Source organism: Carassius auratus, chromosome 6 (assembly GCF_003368295.1).
Source record: "Carassius auratus strain Wakin chromosome 6, ASM336829v1, whole genome shotgun sequence".
NCBI classification, from domain to species: domain Eukaryota; kingdom Metazoa; phylum Chordata; class Actinopteri; order Cypriniformes; family Cyprinidae; genus Carassius; species Carassius auratus.
In genome coordinates this window covers 23,145,254-23,163,457 of record NC_039248.1, presented here as the reverse complement: position 1 = coordinate 23,163,457, position 18,204 = coordinate 23,145,254, and the positions used below count along the sequence as shown (strand labels likewise).

At 35.5% G+C, this 18,204-nt stretch overlaps 1 protein-coding gene across 1 annotated transcript in view; it reads left to right on the top strand.

Moving 5' to 3' along the window:
* cdh22 (cadherin 22) overlaps nt 1-18,204 on the top strand; it is a 168,597-nt gene that overhangs the window by 68,531 nt on the left and 81,862 nt on the right. The window contains exon 2 of the mRNA XM_026265680.1: nt 12,917-13,831. Coding sequence (XP_026121465.1) covers nt 13,604-13,831 — 228 coding nt within the window. The 5' untranslated portion in view covers nt 12,917-13,603. The remainder of the gene's footprint in view (nt 1-12,916; nt 13,832-18,204) is intronic.

The following is an 18,204-nucleotide window of genomic DNA, read 5'->3' as shown; positions in this document are numbered from 1 at the left end:
TGTGTCATCATTCGGTTGCACTATTTTTTTTAATAAAAGTCGTTCACAACCTTCTCAACCCCATCAAACGGGCTGTTTGCACACCGTGCATGAACAATAATACATAAATGCAGCTTGTTTTTTAATGATGGGTTGAGGGGTCTTGCTCTTTCAGCAGTTTCCCAAAATTAATTGACCAAATGTCAATTTTCCTCCTCCTCCGGCCGATGTCCTTGTTCCATATTTATTCATTTTTCTCTGTCAATAGGCTACATATTATATTCCCAGGGCAAAGAAACCCTGTGAATAGATTTATCAGCCAATACTGTAAAGACGACAAGAGTAATGTGCATATCAGTCAACGGCAGAGAATAAATGTGAAGTGCTTTTCATTCAGGCAACGTGTAAACGGATATGACGTTTAGAGGACAGTTAGTCAGGACCAAAACGAAACCAGAAACTCCAAAACATGTGTCTAAGGCACATTTCACACAGAAATACACAGCAGATTGTGCATATGCTCTATATTAATCAGCATATACTACAACCAGTGCATTATAGATTATAAACACTAGCATTCAGGTTTGGTCTCATCGCATCAGAAGGTCATGAAAATAACAAATGCTCAATGGGCCAGATGTTTGGCATTTATAGAGCAGAAGATGCATTCGGCTCCTCTGCCATCTGCACTATTTTTCCAATTTCACCCTGGAGACACGCAAGCTAAGGTCTCCAATCTACATGAAGTTTCCTATTACTCTGCGCTGCTTAGAGTCAGAGTCACGGTCTTCTGCTGTTGTGCCCTGAGATGCAGGTGCGTTAATGACTTCTCTGAGGTTTTTGGACTTGTATAATAACACAACTGAACATTTTTTGTTGCGTTCCTGTTTCTCCGGTGTTGGTGTTGGGTTTCAGAGGTTGCCGGTTATCTTTGTGTATCCCCTGCAGGCTTTGAGAGACGGGCCGGGCCTGTCAAAACATTTGGAGGGTCTGACAGAGTTTGATGGGAAATAAATAACACCCAGGGACTCTTTAGGGCTCACTAGCTGCTGATTTGTGTAATGACAAGCGTGGCGAACAGAGAAGAGCTTCAGTGAGGTCCACAACTCACTACAAACTTCGACTCTGTGCTATTCAATCAGGTCCCGGTGCATCAGATCACGTCTGGTCGTTTCACTCAGAAATAGAAAGATATTGCAAATGATTGATTTTGAATCTAAAATGACTTTGTGTCCCTGACATACTAGTGTTGTGTATCATTCAGAATTATTATTCAATGTCATTTTTGTATTTAAATTGAGTTGGGTAACAAAATTAAATTAGAACTGAAAGTTGAATTTTAATGCAAGTACAATTATAATGATTTAAAAGTCTGTTAAAACAGATTTTTTTTATTTATAAAAAAAAATGAATTTGTGGGGACAAACTTTGAATGTAAAAAATAACAGATACTATTATAGACTATTGTGGATTTTTATTTTATTTTTTTATTTTAGCAAATTACAACTTATTTCCAATGTTATTTTAGTCATATTTGTGCACTATTATAGTATTTTTTTTTCATTTGAATTCTTTATTTTTTTTATTTTGTCATTATTATTATTTTTATTTTATTTTTATTTTAAATATCTCTATATTGCTTTAATGTTTTTCAGTTTTAGTTTTTGTAATTGTAGTGCTTCAACTTAATTTTGAGTTTCGTTTTCATTATTCATTAAATTTTTGTTTAAGTTTGTACTTTTATGTGATTTTTTTATTTATTTATTTATTTTATCCATTGTTTTAATGCATACTTGGTTGTTAATTTTAGTATTTCTACTTTGTAATTGTAGTTTAAGTTTTAGTATATGTATTTATTTATTTTATTTATTTTTTAACATTATTTCATTGTTAGCTTTAGTTATTTAAATTCTTCAGCTTAAACTTATTAATTTTCATCCTTTCATTTTAATTTCGGTTTAGTTTGAATAATTTTGTGATTTTGGTTTATTTCTGTATTCCTTTAATGGTTGTTTTTAATAATTTTAGCACTTAAACATTAATTAAGAGTTAGTCGCCCAGACATCCTAATATTTATGTTTTGTTTAATTACAAATACCACTAACATTTATATTTGGTTTATCTTTTGCTAACAACCTGTCAGTTTGATTCCTGTGTGCCAGTTCAAATCAAACTCACTCTTTTTAAATAATAATAGTAATAATAATAATAAAAAGAGCTAGTTATTGCATTATTCTGAATGCTGCGTGGCAATACAGTCCGTGTCCTGTGTTTTTTGTTATTTTTTCACCTGTCCACACCGGTCATCATGCGTGCTGCTCTGGAGGTCACAGGAGAGTGGATTTACACTGTTTGCTGGAGCATTTCTTGGCCTGTCTGCCTTATTTTCCCCAGCGTGCGAAAACAAGTCGAGCTGCATCCCTGAGCCCCTCATTTAAGCCGACTGCGTCTGTCTAGTCCCAGATTATTTCCCCTCCCTGCTCCAGAGGCGGTCGGCTGATGAGCTAAAGGTGAGAGCTCAGGCCTCGCTGACCGAATCTTGGCCTAATGGGATTCTTGTGGCCGGCTGCTCCTCTCAGCAGGGATGAAGCATGAGATGTTCCAGCTGTGCGCAGACATGCAGAAAATGAACTGCATTCTGGAAGAGATGCGCTCAGAGTTGCACATGGAGATGGATGATAAAGTGGTCAAATACGCTGTCGCCTTCACTCTTTCCTGGTGTTGGCGGTGGCTCATGATTGGATTGTTTATGCACAATGCAGCTGAGATTTAGCCTCTGTAAAGGATCCACACAATAGGCTTTCACTGGCTTATTTATTCTGCTACAAAACGCTGAATAAGTTTGTGCTTTATCATTTGGACGCTATCGTGGTGCTATGCATCATGACGAAATCTCATTTAGCGCTGCAATTTAGACGTCGGTCCCATTCTTTGGAATCAATACGCGAGACGCACTGATTCGAGCATGCAATTGTGTTGAGACTTTGACATTTTAATGCATTAACAAAGTCTTAAACTTTCAATGCTGATGCACTGAAATAGCAACAGCGTCCAACAGTTCACCAGAATTGCTCGATCTAAAATGTGCATTTATCAAGTCAATATTCGAGTCAATCACTAGAATCGTCTTTTCTCTTGACCAGAGATGCAAATCAAATTAATTTGCATTCTCATCTGTGCACTCATTATTATTTCTGATTAGAAGTCAGGGAAACACTATATAATTATACAAATATTTTAATATTTCTTAAAATGTATGTTAATATTTATTATTTTTAATATTCCTTAATATTTCTGTGTTAGTAAGTTATTTTTAGTTTACGTTTTACTGATTTCATGTGATAGTCATTGTTGTTTTATTTTGACATTTTATTTTTTATTTTATTATTTGATATTTTATTTAGTATTTCTAATATTTCTATATTGCTTTAATGCTGATTTTAGTGTTCGTTTTAATTATAATACTTCAAAATAAAAGTATTAATATTTCATTTTTTTATTTTATTTTAGTAATTTTATTTGTCCTTTTTTTATTAGTATGCAATATTTCTATATTTCCATTTAAGTTGTGAGCATAAGTTTATTAATTTTGTATTTTATATTTTAGTTTTAATTTTACTTTAAGTTTATTTAAGTCATTTCAGTGTTAGTTTGTCATTTTAGTACTTCGCTATTAATTTTGTTTTTATTTTCATTTTAGTTTAAGTTCTCTTAATTCTATGTGAATTTTAAAATGTATAATTCTAATGTTTATTTGTTTGTCTTAAAAATAAATGTCTTGTTTTGTTTTGAGTGCACTGATATTAGTATTCAGACAGCTGGAGATGCGTATGTAAGTGGCTGTGTTTGTTTCAAATCAAATTAAATTGCGTTCTTGACGTCCGTGCGCTTTATCATGATTTCAGACGATATGTCAGGGACAAACTGTTGAGCGTCCCGATGCGAGCTGACAGCAAACGCAGAGGGGCTGTAAACACCCTGTCAAGGGCAGAGTGAGACGCTAGCGCTAACCGCGGTTCTGTTGATGCTAGTGTTACGCTGTGATCTGTCTGTATGGTCTCTTGCTCGTCTGATGGCTAATTAAAGCTGCAATAAGCACAGATCACTTCTCACATCTCTGGGCTCTGCTCATTTTTACGTGTTGTTTTTGTTTTGATTTTAAAGTCCTTTTTTTTCTTACTTATTTATTTATTTATTTGTGTGTTTGCACTGGTTTAGGTTGTTTAAAGGGACACGTTTGTATAATTACATGGTTATGACAATGTGAAGGTGATTTATGAGGACAGTTTCAGTGTCTGTGTAATTCAAAAGGCTTAAAAAAAAATTTTTTTTTTTTTTTTTTTTTTTTTTTTTTTAATTTATAAATCAAAAAATGCAGAAAGTTTTATGTAAGGGGTAGGTTTAGGTGCCTGGTGATATAACAGTTTGTACAGTATGAAAACCATTATGCCCATGGATTGTGTGTGTGTGTGTGTGTGTGTGTGTGTGTGTGTGTGTGTAGACACCACATGTCCCCAAAAGGAGGGTAAAACCTGACATTTTGACATTATGGAGCCTGCGGTTTCATTTAAAAAAAAAAAGTAAAAATAGTAAATGATGTTAATCTGAAAGTACAATGCAGACAGGTTTTCTGTAAGGGTTAGGGTTAGGGTTAGGGTATGTTCTCAGTTTTAGTAATCCTCATGTCATTTTTAACAGTTTTGTTTATTTTTTTATTATGCATTTGTTACATAATTATATTATGTATTACATTGTCAGTATTGTTTAAACTTATTTTATTTCACTGCCGCTGTTTTTAATGGACACTCTTGCCTTATTTTCTTGTGAAAATATCAAAAAGTTTTTGAAACAAGAAACATTTTCACTGCGTAAGATATCAGGGCTGGTTTGCATAGATTGTCTTTTAATAAGAGTGTGTTTGGTTGAACTGGCCGACTTTTGAGTTAAACTGACAAGTGAAAACAAGTCTGTTAAGATGGAATGCACTTATATTCAAAATGTAGTCTCTGAATAAAAAGTCTTAATATGTTATGCAGCATTGCTACCCAAGTAAATATATCTTGTTTTAAAGATTTGCAGAGATTTCAACTGCAAAGCAAAGACAAAAAGGCCTCATTAAGGATCTGATTCTTTGGCGTGTGAGAAGCAGAGCTGAAGTTATAATGAGTCCTCTGCTGTTTAGAAGTTAGTGCTGTCTATTCTGCTTGTTATTGGGACTGTAATTCATGTTATTTTGGAGAGTTATATTTTATTGTACAGTAGCTTTTTTTGTTGCAGCAATGATGTATTGATGGACAGTCACTTTCAAGTGCATCTGCTATTATGGGCAAGTGTGTGTTGTAATGTTTATATTTGATTAATTTCAGTTTATTTGAAAAGTCTTTAAAAAACATGTTCAGTGAATTATTAATATGATGCCGTGTCTTATAGTCCAAATAGTTTTATTTTTATTAAGCCGCATCAGTTTTTTTGTCACTCCTTTGATTCCACTGACAAAATGAAAAACTTTCTAAAATGTTTTTTTCATGGTTGCATGTGATTTCATGTGGCAATTTTGATGCAAATAGTCAGAAATACATTTTATTTTATAATGCAGAAATTATATATACAGAAAAAGATATTGTCAATGTTTATTATATCTTAATATCTTCATGCCTTATAGTTGCATTAAGCAGATTAAGCTGCAGTTGCATTAAGATGGACACAAATATAGTTATATTTGTGCAATGATACAAGCAGTCATGCAGTTGAGGTTTGCTGTATAGTATAGATTGCCAGATATGAGTATATTGTGTTTTGTGTGTTGCACGTGGATAAAAATGTATCAGATGAGATATAGTGCATTTATACACCTCCTTGTTGTTCTGTAGGCCTGTGTAACATGCAGTTTACTGTAGTCACGGTTTGTAACAGCAGGGGTTAAATGCTGAAGCCAGCCACCCAAACTCTGACCCCTGGCTGGCAGCCGTAAAGCAGAGGCCCCGGCCCTCGGTGAGGGCCCCGAGGAGCTCATGGACAGCTGTCAGCTGGAAGGCCATGATCACCGGTCAGCGCCTGGACTTCCAGTCCTGCCAGTCACCCGTGAGACGAGCCACTGGGTAATTGTGCAGCTGGCAGGGAGAAAAGCCTGAGAGAGAGAAAATAATAGGGCCAGAAAGATGCGAACAGCATAGAAGCTTCTAAAGTACACTCTTAACAATAAAGGTTAGAGAAAGAGCTGTTGCAGCAAAGCCATAGAATAACCATTTTAGTAAAAGAACCATTTGGGAAGAACATTTTAATAACCCGAAGAACCATTATTATCCTATCTGAAGAACCTGTTGTGCAATGGAAAGTTTACCATTGATGTTACAGTAAAATTTCTTTATAGAACCATAGATGCCAAAAAAGAACTTTTAAGTTTTACAGTACAAGTCAAAAGTTTTTTTTTTTTGTGTATATTGTTTTGAAAAGGTTTACCTTGCTCACCAATGCTGCATTTATTTAATCAAAATGCAGTAAAAATTCTGGTATTTTATTTTGATATAAAATAAGAGTTTTTTTTATGTGAATATATAGTAAAATGTAATTTATTCCTGTGATCAAAACTGAATTTTCAGCATCATTACTCCTGTGTCATATGATCCTTCACAAATCATTCTAATATTATAATTTCTGATTATTATCAATGTTAAAAACAGATGCTGCTTCGTGGAAACTCTGATAAATTACCATTCAAAAGTTTGGAGTCAGTAAATTTTACAATTCTGCTTTTAATCTGCAAAGATGCATTAAATTGATCAAAAGCAACAACAAGGTCATTCATAATGTTACAAAGTAACATTTCTAACATAAATTAAATTCTGTTCTTTTGAACTTTCAGTTCATCAAAGAATCCTGAAACATAAAATGTATCACTGTTTCTCCATATATAATATGCAGAACAACTGTTTTCAACATTGCTAATAATCAAAAATGTTTCTTGAGCAGCAAATCAGCATATTATTCTGATTTCTGAAGATCATGTGACACTGAACACTGGAGGAGTGATGCTGAAAATACAGCTGCGCATCACAGGAATCAATTACATTTTACAATCTATTCACATAGAATAAATATATATTTCACAATTTTTACTGTATTTTAAATCAAATAAATACAGCCCTGATGAGCAGAAGAAACTTCATGTAATTCCAACTTTTATGACCAATAGTGTAAGTGCATAGAAAATGGATTTCTGTTGTACAGTAGAGAGGATGTGGGAGGAGGCAGTAACAAACTACAGTTAGCATAATAAGCCATGCAGCCTTTCAATATATGTCTCCTGTCATTACTCCCTGTAAGCAAACACGCAGCTTAATGAGAGGCAGCATACGCTACAGCACCATTTACTCTCGATGCTCAATCCATTACAGCCGCCGCCGTCTGCCAATTGAGTCCACTTTCACCCCCGCCCTGCTCCGGCCCGGCCCTAACACGCTCACTCCACTCTGCCAAGGAAACAGCGTGTCTTGGACAAGGGCTACTTCTAACCGGATCCCCATTCCAGGGTATAATAGCCGGTCTCTAGAGCTCAGAGTCGCAGCCAAACAGAAGAGTGAGACGACACTAGAGGTATTGAGGCTTGTCCAGGTGTTTGTGAGTGCTGCTAATTGATGCCGCGTTCCCAAATATTTGGGTTTATGTGCATGACGTGATTATCTTGTATGCGAGACGCTGATACTGAATCTGTTTCGAGGGGCAGCTGTGTTTGGGAGAAAACGTCAGGGATTTATTTATGCATCCTGAACTTAATGTTTATGCATATGCTGGATAATAATGTATATAGCTGATGTAGCCTTCATGCTGGTTGGCATGTTTTAACGCTAGTGATACTTTATTTAAATGGCAATTATTCAAAATGTATTTAATTAATATTCATTTTAATTCATTACAGTCAAAAACTTACTTATTATTATTATTATTTTTTTTTTTTGAATTTCATTATTTATTTTAAAACTGATGAATTGTGGTGTTACTATATAATTTGCTATAAAACAGTAAGTTTTTGACTGTATAATAATTATTATTATTATTACTATTATTGTTATTATTATTATTATTATTATAACAATAATAATAATAAGTAATCATATATATATATATATATATATATATATATATATATATATATATATATATAATACAAATATAAAATCTCATAAATATGGTAGTGCATCTGCAGTAAGCCCATTAAGTATGTCATATAACATTTCCCTCATTATTAAATGTCACATATGTGTCCTCTCTGTATGATTTTTAGTGAGTAGATGTCAGACTGCAGTAGTGAAGGTGTGTGGCTTCATTTATATGACCACAGTCATTAGAAGAGCATGTAGTCTGGGCTTTGATGAGAGCTTTCATGCGTCGATGCCTGCTTGGGGGAGCGCTTGGCAAACGTATAATCGTGTGACACATCAAAACATCTCACAGCCAGAGAAGAGAGCCAGCGCAGCTTATTAACCTCAGGCTATTAGTTTCCTCATACTGTTTTTCTTTTTTAAATCCACCCAGATTTTAATCAGTCTGATGTTTTGGATCTCTTCTCATTTAATTCTTTGAACTACTTTGACAAAGGCGGGCCGTTTGTGAAATGATGCTCTATTTGTTAAGATTACCAAAGTTGGAAGAAAAAAATATATTATTGTGTTAACAGGTGCCGTGTTTGTGGCCGTTTGTCATTGATTCCCATTAAATAATTGTGTCTTATGTTCACCAAGGTTAAACCAGTGAAAAAGTGATCTATAATTGCAATTCAAAATAACTTTTTTCTATGTGAATACATTTTTAAAGGGGGGGGGGGGGGGGGGGGGGGGGGTGAAATGCTCGTTTTCACTCAATCTCCTGTTAATCTTTAGTACATATAGAGTAGTACTGCATCCTTCATAACTCCAAAAAGTGTTTAGTTTTATTATATTCATAAGAGAAAGATAGTCTGTACCGATTTTTCCCTGAAAAACACAACCGGCTGGAGGCGTGACGTGTGGGTGGAGCTAAAGAATCAAGAGCGCGAATAGGCTTTTGCCTTCATGGTTTTATATGTTATATATAGGCTCATGGTTTATATATATATATATATATATATATATATATATATATATATATATATATATATATATATATATATATATAGAAAACAGTTGTGATGCTTCATATTTTTTGTGGAAACCATAAAACATTACCATTCAAATGTTTGGGGCCCATAGCATTTAAAAAAAAATGTTACAAAAGTCCACAAAGGGTGAGTTGTTTTGTGACTTGCATCTGTATTTTTTGCAATCCCAAAGTTGGAGCAGTGCTTTGAACCCCGAATGCCGTGTGTTTGTGGATGTTTGTGCAGAAGCGGCTAATAGGCAGTCAGTGATTCCCATTAAAGCGATGGATGTCATGCAGGTGAAAAGGAGATTGTCGGAGGAGAGAGAGAGCGTGGCCCTTTACCTTTCTCTGGCCTGAAGCCCATCACTCTGTGGTGATCAGTCTCCTCTCTGGCTCTGGTTTCCGGCTGTCACGGTCTCTGCTCTCTATCTGGCATCTGATGTGAAGTAGCAGCCATGTTTTATAATCAATCCACGACCTAATAGGTCACGAATGAGCGCGTCTGGCTTGCCAATAGCATTTTGGGTGGTGGAGAAGGCATTATGACTGTATTAGACTAGCTTGGTGTTACACGACTGGCCTTTCCGCTGATATTTACTAATTGACGATGTCCTACAACAGGTGAGAACGGATGACCCCAAAGATCCAGATCCTTTAGTCAACTCGTTTACGCTCCATACTACATCTTAATTGTATAAACTCATCATAAAAATTTAAATAAGTTTATATCTAAAGGGAAAATTTTATCTGGCTTGTGCTTTTCCTCTGTTAACTGCCCAAGGGTTGAAAGTTTTGAGCAAACAGTTGGAGAACGTCTTTGCATTCAGCCAGAGAAAATATTTGATATAAATGGTTTATAATTTATCATATGCATTTGGTCAGGCCTACTAGGAAACTTTAGATAGTCAAAAACCAGCTAAGCTTGAGAAGTTTTTCTTTGAGGCGAAAGGGAATAAACAACATTACTTTGAAGTTGCCTCTTCAAGACAAGAACATTGCAGACTAATTGGAAACATGAAAAATATTACGTTAGATCAATGAAATTCAAAAGCATGCTGTTTGATTGACTGGCTGATTCTTTTGATTGGCATATTTGAGAGTATGTGTTTTGATGTCATAATGGAGTTTTTTAGGGGCTTTCTGATGTTTTCTGTTTGTAGTCAGCCGTCCTCACATGCATGTTTTAAGGATCAGTTGTTTGCACTGAACTTTATTTTTCTTCGTCCTGCGTATTTAGATGCAAAGTGTGACCCGGATCACCGCTTGACCTGAGATGCTAGTTGAAGCAGAGCTAAATGCCACATGTCACAGTCCTTAAGCATCAAAAATAACAGTTAGTGCAGAAAACCTTTTGCTTTGGTAAGTAAAGATCATTCCTATAAAAAAAAAATATATAGATAGCTGTAACGTGGAGTCAGAGGGGTTTGGATCCATGTGCAGAACTTTTTTCAAAGAATGGTCAGACAGGCAGAAATCAGGAATGGCGTCAGGTATGTTAGGGGCAACCAGAATCAAAAACAGAACCAAGCAGAGATCGGGGCGGGCAGACAGCAGAGAATCAGCGTCGAAATACACAATCCAAGATCAGACACGGGAAAAACAAACACAAGGGTAAACTGTCGGAAATGCTAGACAGGCTAAACAAGATTTCGCAGTGAGTGAGAGTGATTGTGCTGCTTTTATGTGTGTGTAAATGAGGTGCAGGTGTGGCAAGGAAATTGGCTGATGAATGAGGTGCAGGTGTGGCAAGGTCATTGTGATGCAGTGACTCATGGGAAATGTAGTTCGGGTGTGGTGCAACAGTATGAGAGGTGCTAGTGTCCAAGTGACATCTGGTGGTTGATGTGTGGAATGGTCCTGTGTTGAGTGCCCTCTACTGAAGTTCATGGGCACTTCATCTAATGATTGTGACAATAGCATTGCTTCGGTTTGTACAGAAGGTGGCTAATAAGCTCAATAAGCTACTATGGTGAAAACTCTGTGTGTTTACTTTTAGGAATAAAGATCAAAACCAAAGTTTGGGTTTCTCTGTTTATTTTAAATTTTACTTGGGTCAAAGTACAAAGGTGCTTGATTTTTTTATGTGAAGTATTAAAAGTAAAAAGTACTGATTGCTTTATTTTCCAGTTCTATATTCTCCCGCTAAAAAATACAAGACATAACATAACATTAATAACTACTACTAAAAATTACTGATAATTCAAGTGTGCAAACAAGTAAAAATAACAAAATATACCACATAGTATATATGAAAGTGGAAAAACTAAATGTGTGTTACTAAATATAGACATGCTAGAAACGCTATGCAAACACTGCAAAAAATAAAAATAAAAAAAAATTCCATTGTCATTAATTTAGCTTTAGCTCACAAACAAAAGACTAGCTGTAAGCTAATAAATGCTAAAGTTCGGCATCAGTAACTTAATTTGCGCGCCATCAGTCATGCACTCAAGCTCCTAGGATCTCACATTCTTTTTAATTCTGTGAATTGTTAACTGGAGACTCGTTCTGACTGAATCATTTGAATCAGTGAGTCATTGACTCAAAGAAATACAATCAAATCATTTCGATTCACGATTGAATCATTCATTGCAATTTGCAAAACGATTGAAAAGAATCGGCCCGTTTAAGAATCAGGCACCACAACCGCGTCTCGTAATGCGGGAAGATTTCGCCAGTTCAAAATGGAGCAAGGAACGTTTAACAAAATGTTACCAAAATAAAAACACTCCAGTAAAGTACTTGAAAATTGTGTTTGAGAGTACAGTAACGAAGAGCAAATACATTACAACCCAGCACTGGCTGTGAGTGTTTCATTCTTCACCCTCTTTACAAGGTCATTTCTCTTTCGGGATGCTTCTATAGGAATGTCTTGAACTAGATGACGCAAGAAGCTCGTTGGCCTTCCTCCAGACGCGAAGCCGCAGCAACCGTCTGCCAGAGTTTAAACAACCAATATCCTGAAGGGCCTTTCTTGGCCCGTGCTCGTCCACAGGATCTGTAATCTTTTAGCCTTGAGGTTGTGACATTTCAGCCATGCTAAATGTTGTTGTTTTTCTCTTATTCTGAAAGCCTCAAAGACCATTAATCATTTCCCCTGCCCAATGGCACTTTGGCTGATGCACAAAGGGGCCATAGCTTATCTTCACCTTCCTGACCAGTGTTTGTTTTAAGCGTTAGGGTTGCCGCTCTAATGGATTGAATTAATTGATTAATGCTTTTATCCAATTAGTGCTCTCTCATGCAATTAATCAGATAGCCTCGAGTGTAAGCGCCTGCCGTGGGCCGCAGCTCGGCAGACAGATGCTTTAGGCTCAAGTTCATGATATATAAAACTCCCTTTTTTCTTTTTCCAACCACACCTGGCTCCCTAACACAGAAGACATTGCTCTCGGGCTAAGCACATTATCCGGATTCTTGCTGATCACAAGGTTTCAGCTTTGAGAAATGTTTTTCAGGTAGATCACCTAAACGGAGGTGTGTTTTCTTGCTGCAGTCCTGTGGAATCCAGGAGAAAATCAAAGAGTTTAGATCCGTGAATGCTTTAAAAGCATTTTGTGTGTCGGAGGGGATGGCAAATTCACTGTGGCATGTATTGAATTATGTATTTGTTTAACAAGAAAGAGAACGCCATAACAAGAAGTCAAGGATCGATACAGCTTTTCCATTATTGATGTATTGCAACTGGATGCTTTTTAAGTGATGTGACGTCACTTAAAAAGTTTTCAAAGCTGCACACTGATCTATAAGTTTCCATTTAGTGCCTTTTCCCTTTAAATAAAGTATTTTGCTTTTCTAATTGGTTATCTTTGCTCTGTTACAGGTGATCAGATGTTGAGGTCAACATGAACTCACCCATGTCAAACTCTCAACCCTGCAGGTCACGAAGTACCGTGACACATGGATCTAGATTGGGATAATAATGCCTCTGATTCTGAGTAACATCTTGCATTTATGAAAATTGAGGATTGCTTTTTTTGTCTTTGGGATTTGAAGCATGCAAAATGGTTGGAATACACCCTTTTTGTAAAAGCAGTTAGCATGGAGCATTCATAAATTTCCAGACACACAATGGGATTGCCAAGATTGAACGATAAAACATCATTTATTTGTCTTTTTTGAACATGTTTGCAGTTTCATCCAGTAGCTGTTCAACTTAAAACTCAACTCAAGCACAGATAGGACTTCAATGGCTTTGTGATTGGAGTCTGTCATTGAGAAACCCAACATAGATATCAAACGGAGGAGTTATAGCTGTGTGTCACTGAAATGGCTTCATCTTTCTAAGAAAGATTCCTCTTAAATGCCCTCTTGAGGACCCGGTGGCCTCTGTGATGACCAAAAACCTATTGGATTTATAGTTTCATTGAGCAGCGGCAAACTCTCGTTTACCTTCCTCAACCCCGGAGTCAAGGAGCTTTTCTCAAGCAATCAGGCGGTTGGGTGGAAAGCTTCATCTTGAACGAGTTTCTGACTTCTGCCCCATGTAGAGACCAGAACGTTTTCAAACATGGCTCCCCACTGGAGAGCAGGAGCTCAGGTTTTGGCAGTGACTCTGGGAATCATGCAGTGCTGCGGATGGCTGTCCGCTCAGACCATAAGGACTAGTGTTGGGATGATGGGAAGACGTCCGGAGCCATGGCCGATGTCCCATGAACGGGTGAAGAGGGGATGGGTGTGGAATCAGTTCTTCGTCGTGGAGGAATACACCGGGACAGAGCCGCTTTACGTCGGAAAGGTAGGACTGCAGAACATGTTTTTGGTTGCATGCTTACTGCTTATTTTTCTATGCAGGAGAAAATCTATAGACGGTTTCAACGGCAACAACATAAACAAACGTTACTGCACATCAGCGCTTTTGTGGACCTAACTTCCTAACTTCTGGTAGACTTCCAAATAGAATCAATAACAACAGCTAAGTCCTTCTAGAGTAGATATTTTTTGATAACAAACAAAATATGTTTGCTGCGTGGATCGGGCGGACTTAATGACATTCAAATTCATTCTTTGCTAGCAGGAGATGTTTTAAAGCATAGACATAAAGCACGAGAAATAGAGGTTTCCCCAGTAACAGCTGTAAACAAAGCAGAGCTGATACGCTCACACTCACAGGCATATAACATTCAAGTCTTTCTTTCAGAAATACAGCGATATAAAAACACCTGTGCCTCGTTTTTATATGTTAACATATAAATGTAAGGAATTATTATTATTAAACGTGCAGTACTTAACGTTACTCATGTTTATTCAACGAAGCCTTTTTGAAAATCGATCAGTTTTAAAATTGTGGCGAGTCTCCAAAAATAAATAAATGTATGGGAACACATCGCACAGCACAACCACCTGAGCCCAACTTCAGTCTACTCATCACCTTGACTTTAACTGTGTTTGTAGATGGCACCGCTAGGCAGACCGATGTACACAACACAGACTGGAAGTTAACTTAGGTCCAGGTGCGTGCGCCCGATGAAACCGTCTATAGCTGCACAATGAAAGCCAAGAAAAACGAACTAAAACACTTTCTCTTAAGATCTTATTATGGAATATGCATGCCTTTGGCTACATTAGCAATGCATTAGCAACACTGAAAAAGTGTGCATATACGTTTGTTTATAAGTGGTGCGGCTGGGCAGTTTTCAAGTACTTTATTAAACCGATAGAAGTTACTAGAAGTAGGGCTGTCACTTTTTATTCGATATTCAAATATGCATTCGAACATGGCGTGAAATATCCGTAATCGAACTATAAATAAAATATCCGTTTTTTTTAAATGCCAAGTGTAGCGCATTTTTTACAATCTATGATTAGACCGTTTGTTTTTTATTTTATTCTTTGCCATCTTATCCAGTAGAGGGCACTCTAGACGTATTGTGGCATAGGCCCATGACCAAATCACGTTTGGTGTTTTTTTTTTTTTTTTTTTATGCATGGCAGGGGTGCGGCACTTGGATATTTGGATAAATTTGAATATATTGCATGATATTCGATATCTGTTCGAATTAGATTTTTCTCAAAAGTGACAGCCCTAACTAGAAGTTAAGCATACAGTAATTTAGTGGGTTTTTATTCATACATTATAATTTTTTCTATTTATCTATTTACTTTTTTCTAAATATAATGGCTATCATAAATTTTTACCATCATTTACAAAAGATAACCATAAAAATGTAATTCAACATAGTTTATATAAGAAAAACTCTACTTTTATTCTTATATTTTGAACACGAATCATTAGATGACATTAAAATACCGTATTTGAGAAACACTCCATTGTATCCATTTGCCAGCAAGAAGTTTTAAATTATTTAAAATGTCACAATTTTAAACAATATTATCACTTTTTCTTTGACATATTTTAATAAGCACAGGAGCCAGTTGCATAATATGCAGTCAATGTATTAAACTGTATCTTAAGAACTAGTTTACCTATCTAGCAGCTAAGTGGTAATCAGTCTTACATTTTCATTCAAATTAGACCAGTTTTTATGTTTTTTATTGTTATTTGTATAACTGAAGTAGACACTGTATTTATGATGCTTTCTATGTTTACCAAAATGGGATGTCTTGTTTTTGAACCATTTGCAGTACTTAACATTTATACTGAAAGTTGCAGTAATTTTAATGTTATTTTTAATGTTATTATTATTATTATAATTTTTTTTAGCTGATTAGTTTTGTAATCTCTAGAGAGCGTCAATATTTAAACTTAAATAGCAAATATGAAAAAAAAAAAAATCCATTGCAATGAATCAATTTTCCCTTTGTACATTCATCGACTCGAAATGTTAATGGTATTCTCTTTGTAGCATTTTTATACATAATAAAAATTGTATTGCTAAATATTGTAGATTTTATTATATTGCAGATTAAATACAACTCTTAAGTTAATTTAGTCTTAAATCAATAGTATCTTGATATTTCTTTGTTTTTAGTGTGTGTGTGTTTGTGTGTGTGTGTTTGTGTGTGTAGCTATATAGTAACTGTATTAGCTGTGGTAGTAGTGTGTTGTAGAGATATAAGCGACTCATGCAGTAATTCATTAAGAGATTGCGTGTGTGCCAGAAAAAGAGGAGCTGATGTCTAAATGAGAGCCATAAAGGATGATGTGAGAAATGGAAGGGGTATTCTGGAGAGAGATGGTTTTATTAATAAAATTAGCCAGAGTTACTGCTCCCTGTGAAGTCAGTCGGGCCGTGAGCCCAGACTATTAATAGATCTGCTAGTGTTGTGTGTCTATTGCTCACCGTATCATAGACTTTAATTAGAGAGATATAGAATTAAATATGACCATTGCCTTTTACCAGTGATGGTCATTTAAAACAATCCCTTTCTTTCTCTTTCCTCACTCCCACACTGTCCTGTGATTAATCTGCTAATGAACTATCATTTTTCTAAACGTTTGGCCTCTGCATCGACAGCTGTCTTTAACACATTTGTAAAATGAATTTCACTTACCATTGCATTATTATGTAAGTGGTTTCATGTGTCTGTATTGCACGGCTTGACTATATGTTTGCAGTCTAATGAGATTCAATGTACCGTGCAAATTTTATACCACAAAAATAACTTTTTAAACAATGCAGAGCATTTCTATGCACCTGTTCTCATTCTGCCCCCCATGAGATCTGGCAAATCAAACACAAAAATGCACTTGAAAATGTCATGCTACGAAGGAAAAATGCATTTTGAATTACATCTCGTGTTGAGAATCGTCAAAAAGTTTGAACTTTTTAAAAACGAGTCCTGCTGATTTGACCCGTGAGATGAATAAAGACATTTTATAAAGACTACACCTGCTGGAGTGGCTTTAATATCACGTTCGTTCTTTTAATTTAATAGCTTTAATTGCAGCCATTAACTTAATGTCCAATAATGCTTCATTACGACCCCAGTCTTTCTTCACCAAATGTCTTACGTTTTATCTTCAAGGAAAGTGCACTTGTATTCACAAAATCCTCCGGTGACCTTCTGCTATTTACATTAGACTTTCAGACCGCATCGACTCAAAAGGCTTGTCGGAGAAACCTGGACATCCTGAAGGTTAATTCTACGCATCAGTCCCTTTTCTGCAAAGAGCTCTAAGAGCGAGTGAAAGTGGCGAAAAGGCCACTGCACCATTTTCCCCCTCTAACTCTGAGCCTTGAAGTCCAGACGTATGTAAACCTCGAGTCGATAAATATTAGAAGTCTCTTTGCAGGGAAAGGCAGCAGAGCAGCATAAATGAACAGTGGAAAGAGAGTTTTTACACGCCGAACACCGACAAGAACATCCCGCCATATGGACAGCGCAGCAAAGTGGAAAGATTTCCACTGCGCTTTGAAAGTGTGCCAGCCTCCTCCTCCAGACGAGCGCCGAACACTGATTGATAGGATTTGAACGTGTAGAGCCGAGACGCTGAACAGACGGCGTTCATAACACGCATGCCAAAGATGTCTCAACGTGTGCAAATAATTTCCTGCAGACTTGAGTGAATCATTCAAACTTTCACGCAGGATTATTTTTGTGTTTCTGAAAAAAACTGTTAAGCATACAGTAATTTTTTAAATCAAACTATTATTTATTCAACAGTTTGGATTGGGATGAAGAACAGTTTAATTCGTAGGGGAGTTTGCTTCCCCATCGTTATTTAGATTTTATATATATTTATAAACTTTTCTTTTTTAATTCTTGAATGAGCTTTTATTATTATTATTATAATTATTATTATTATTATTATTATTATTATTATTATTATACTTTTTTGGGAATTGTTGTTATCTGGAGTTGTCGTCGTCATTATTATTATTATTATTATTATTATTATTATTATTATTATTATTATTATTATTGCTATATTTTAATATTTATGATTAATGAATTTATTTATTTATTTATGCTTCAAGTTATTACAGTTATCTTAGTTTTTATCTTAGTGTACACTTTTAATGCATCACTATTTTATTTTATTGAAGCTTTATTTAAAATACTACTACTACTAATAACAATAATTATTATTTAAATTATTATTACAAATAATTATTAGTATTAAATAATTAAATATATTAGCATTGAATAATTATAAATATTTGTTATTGTTATTTTAAATAACTATTATTGTAAATAATTATATTT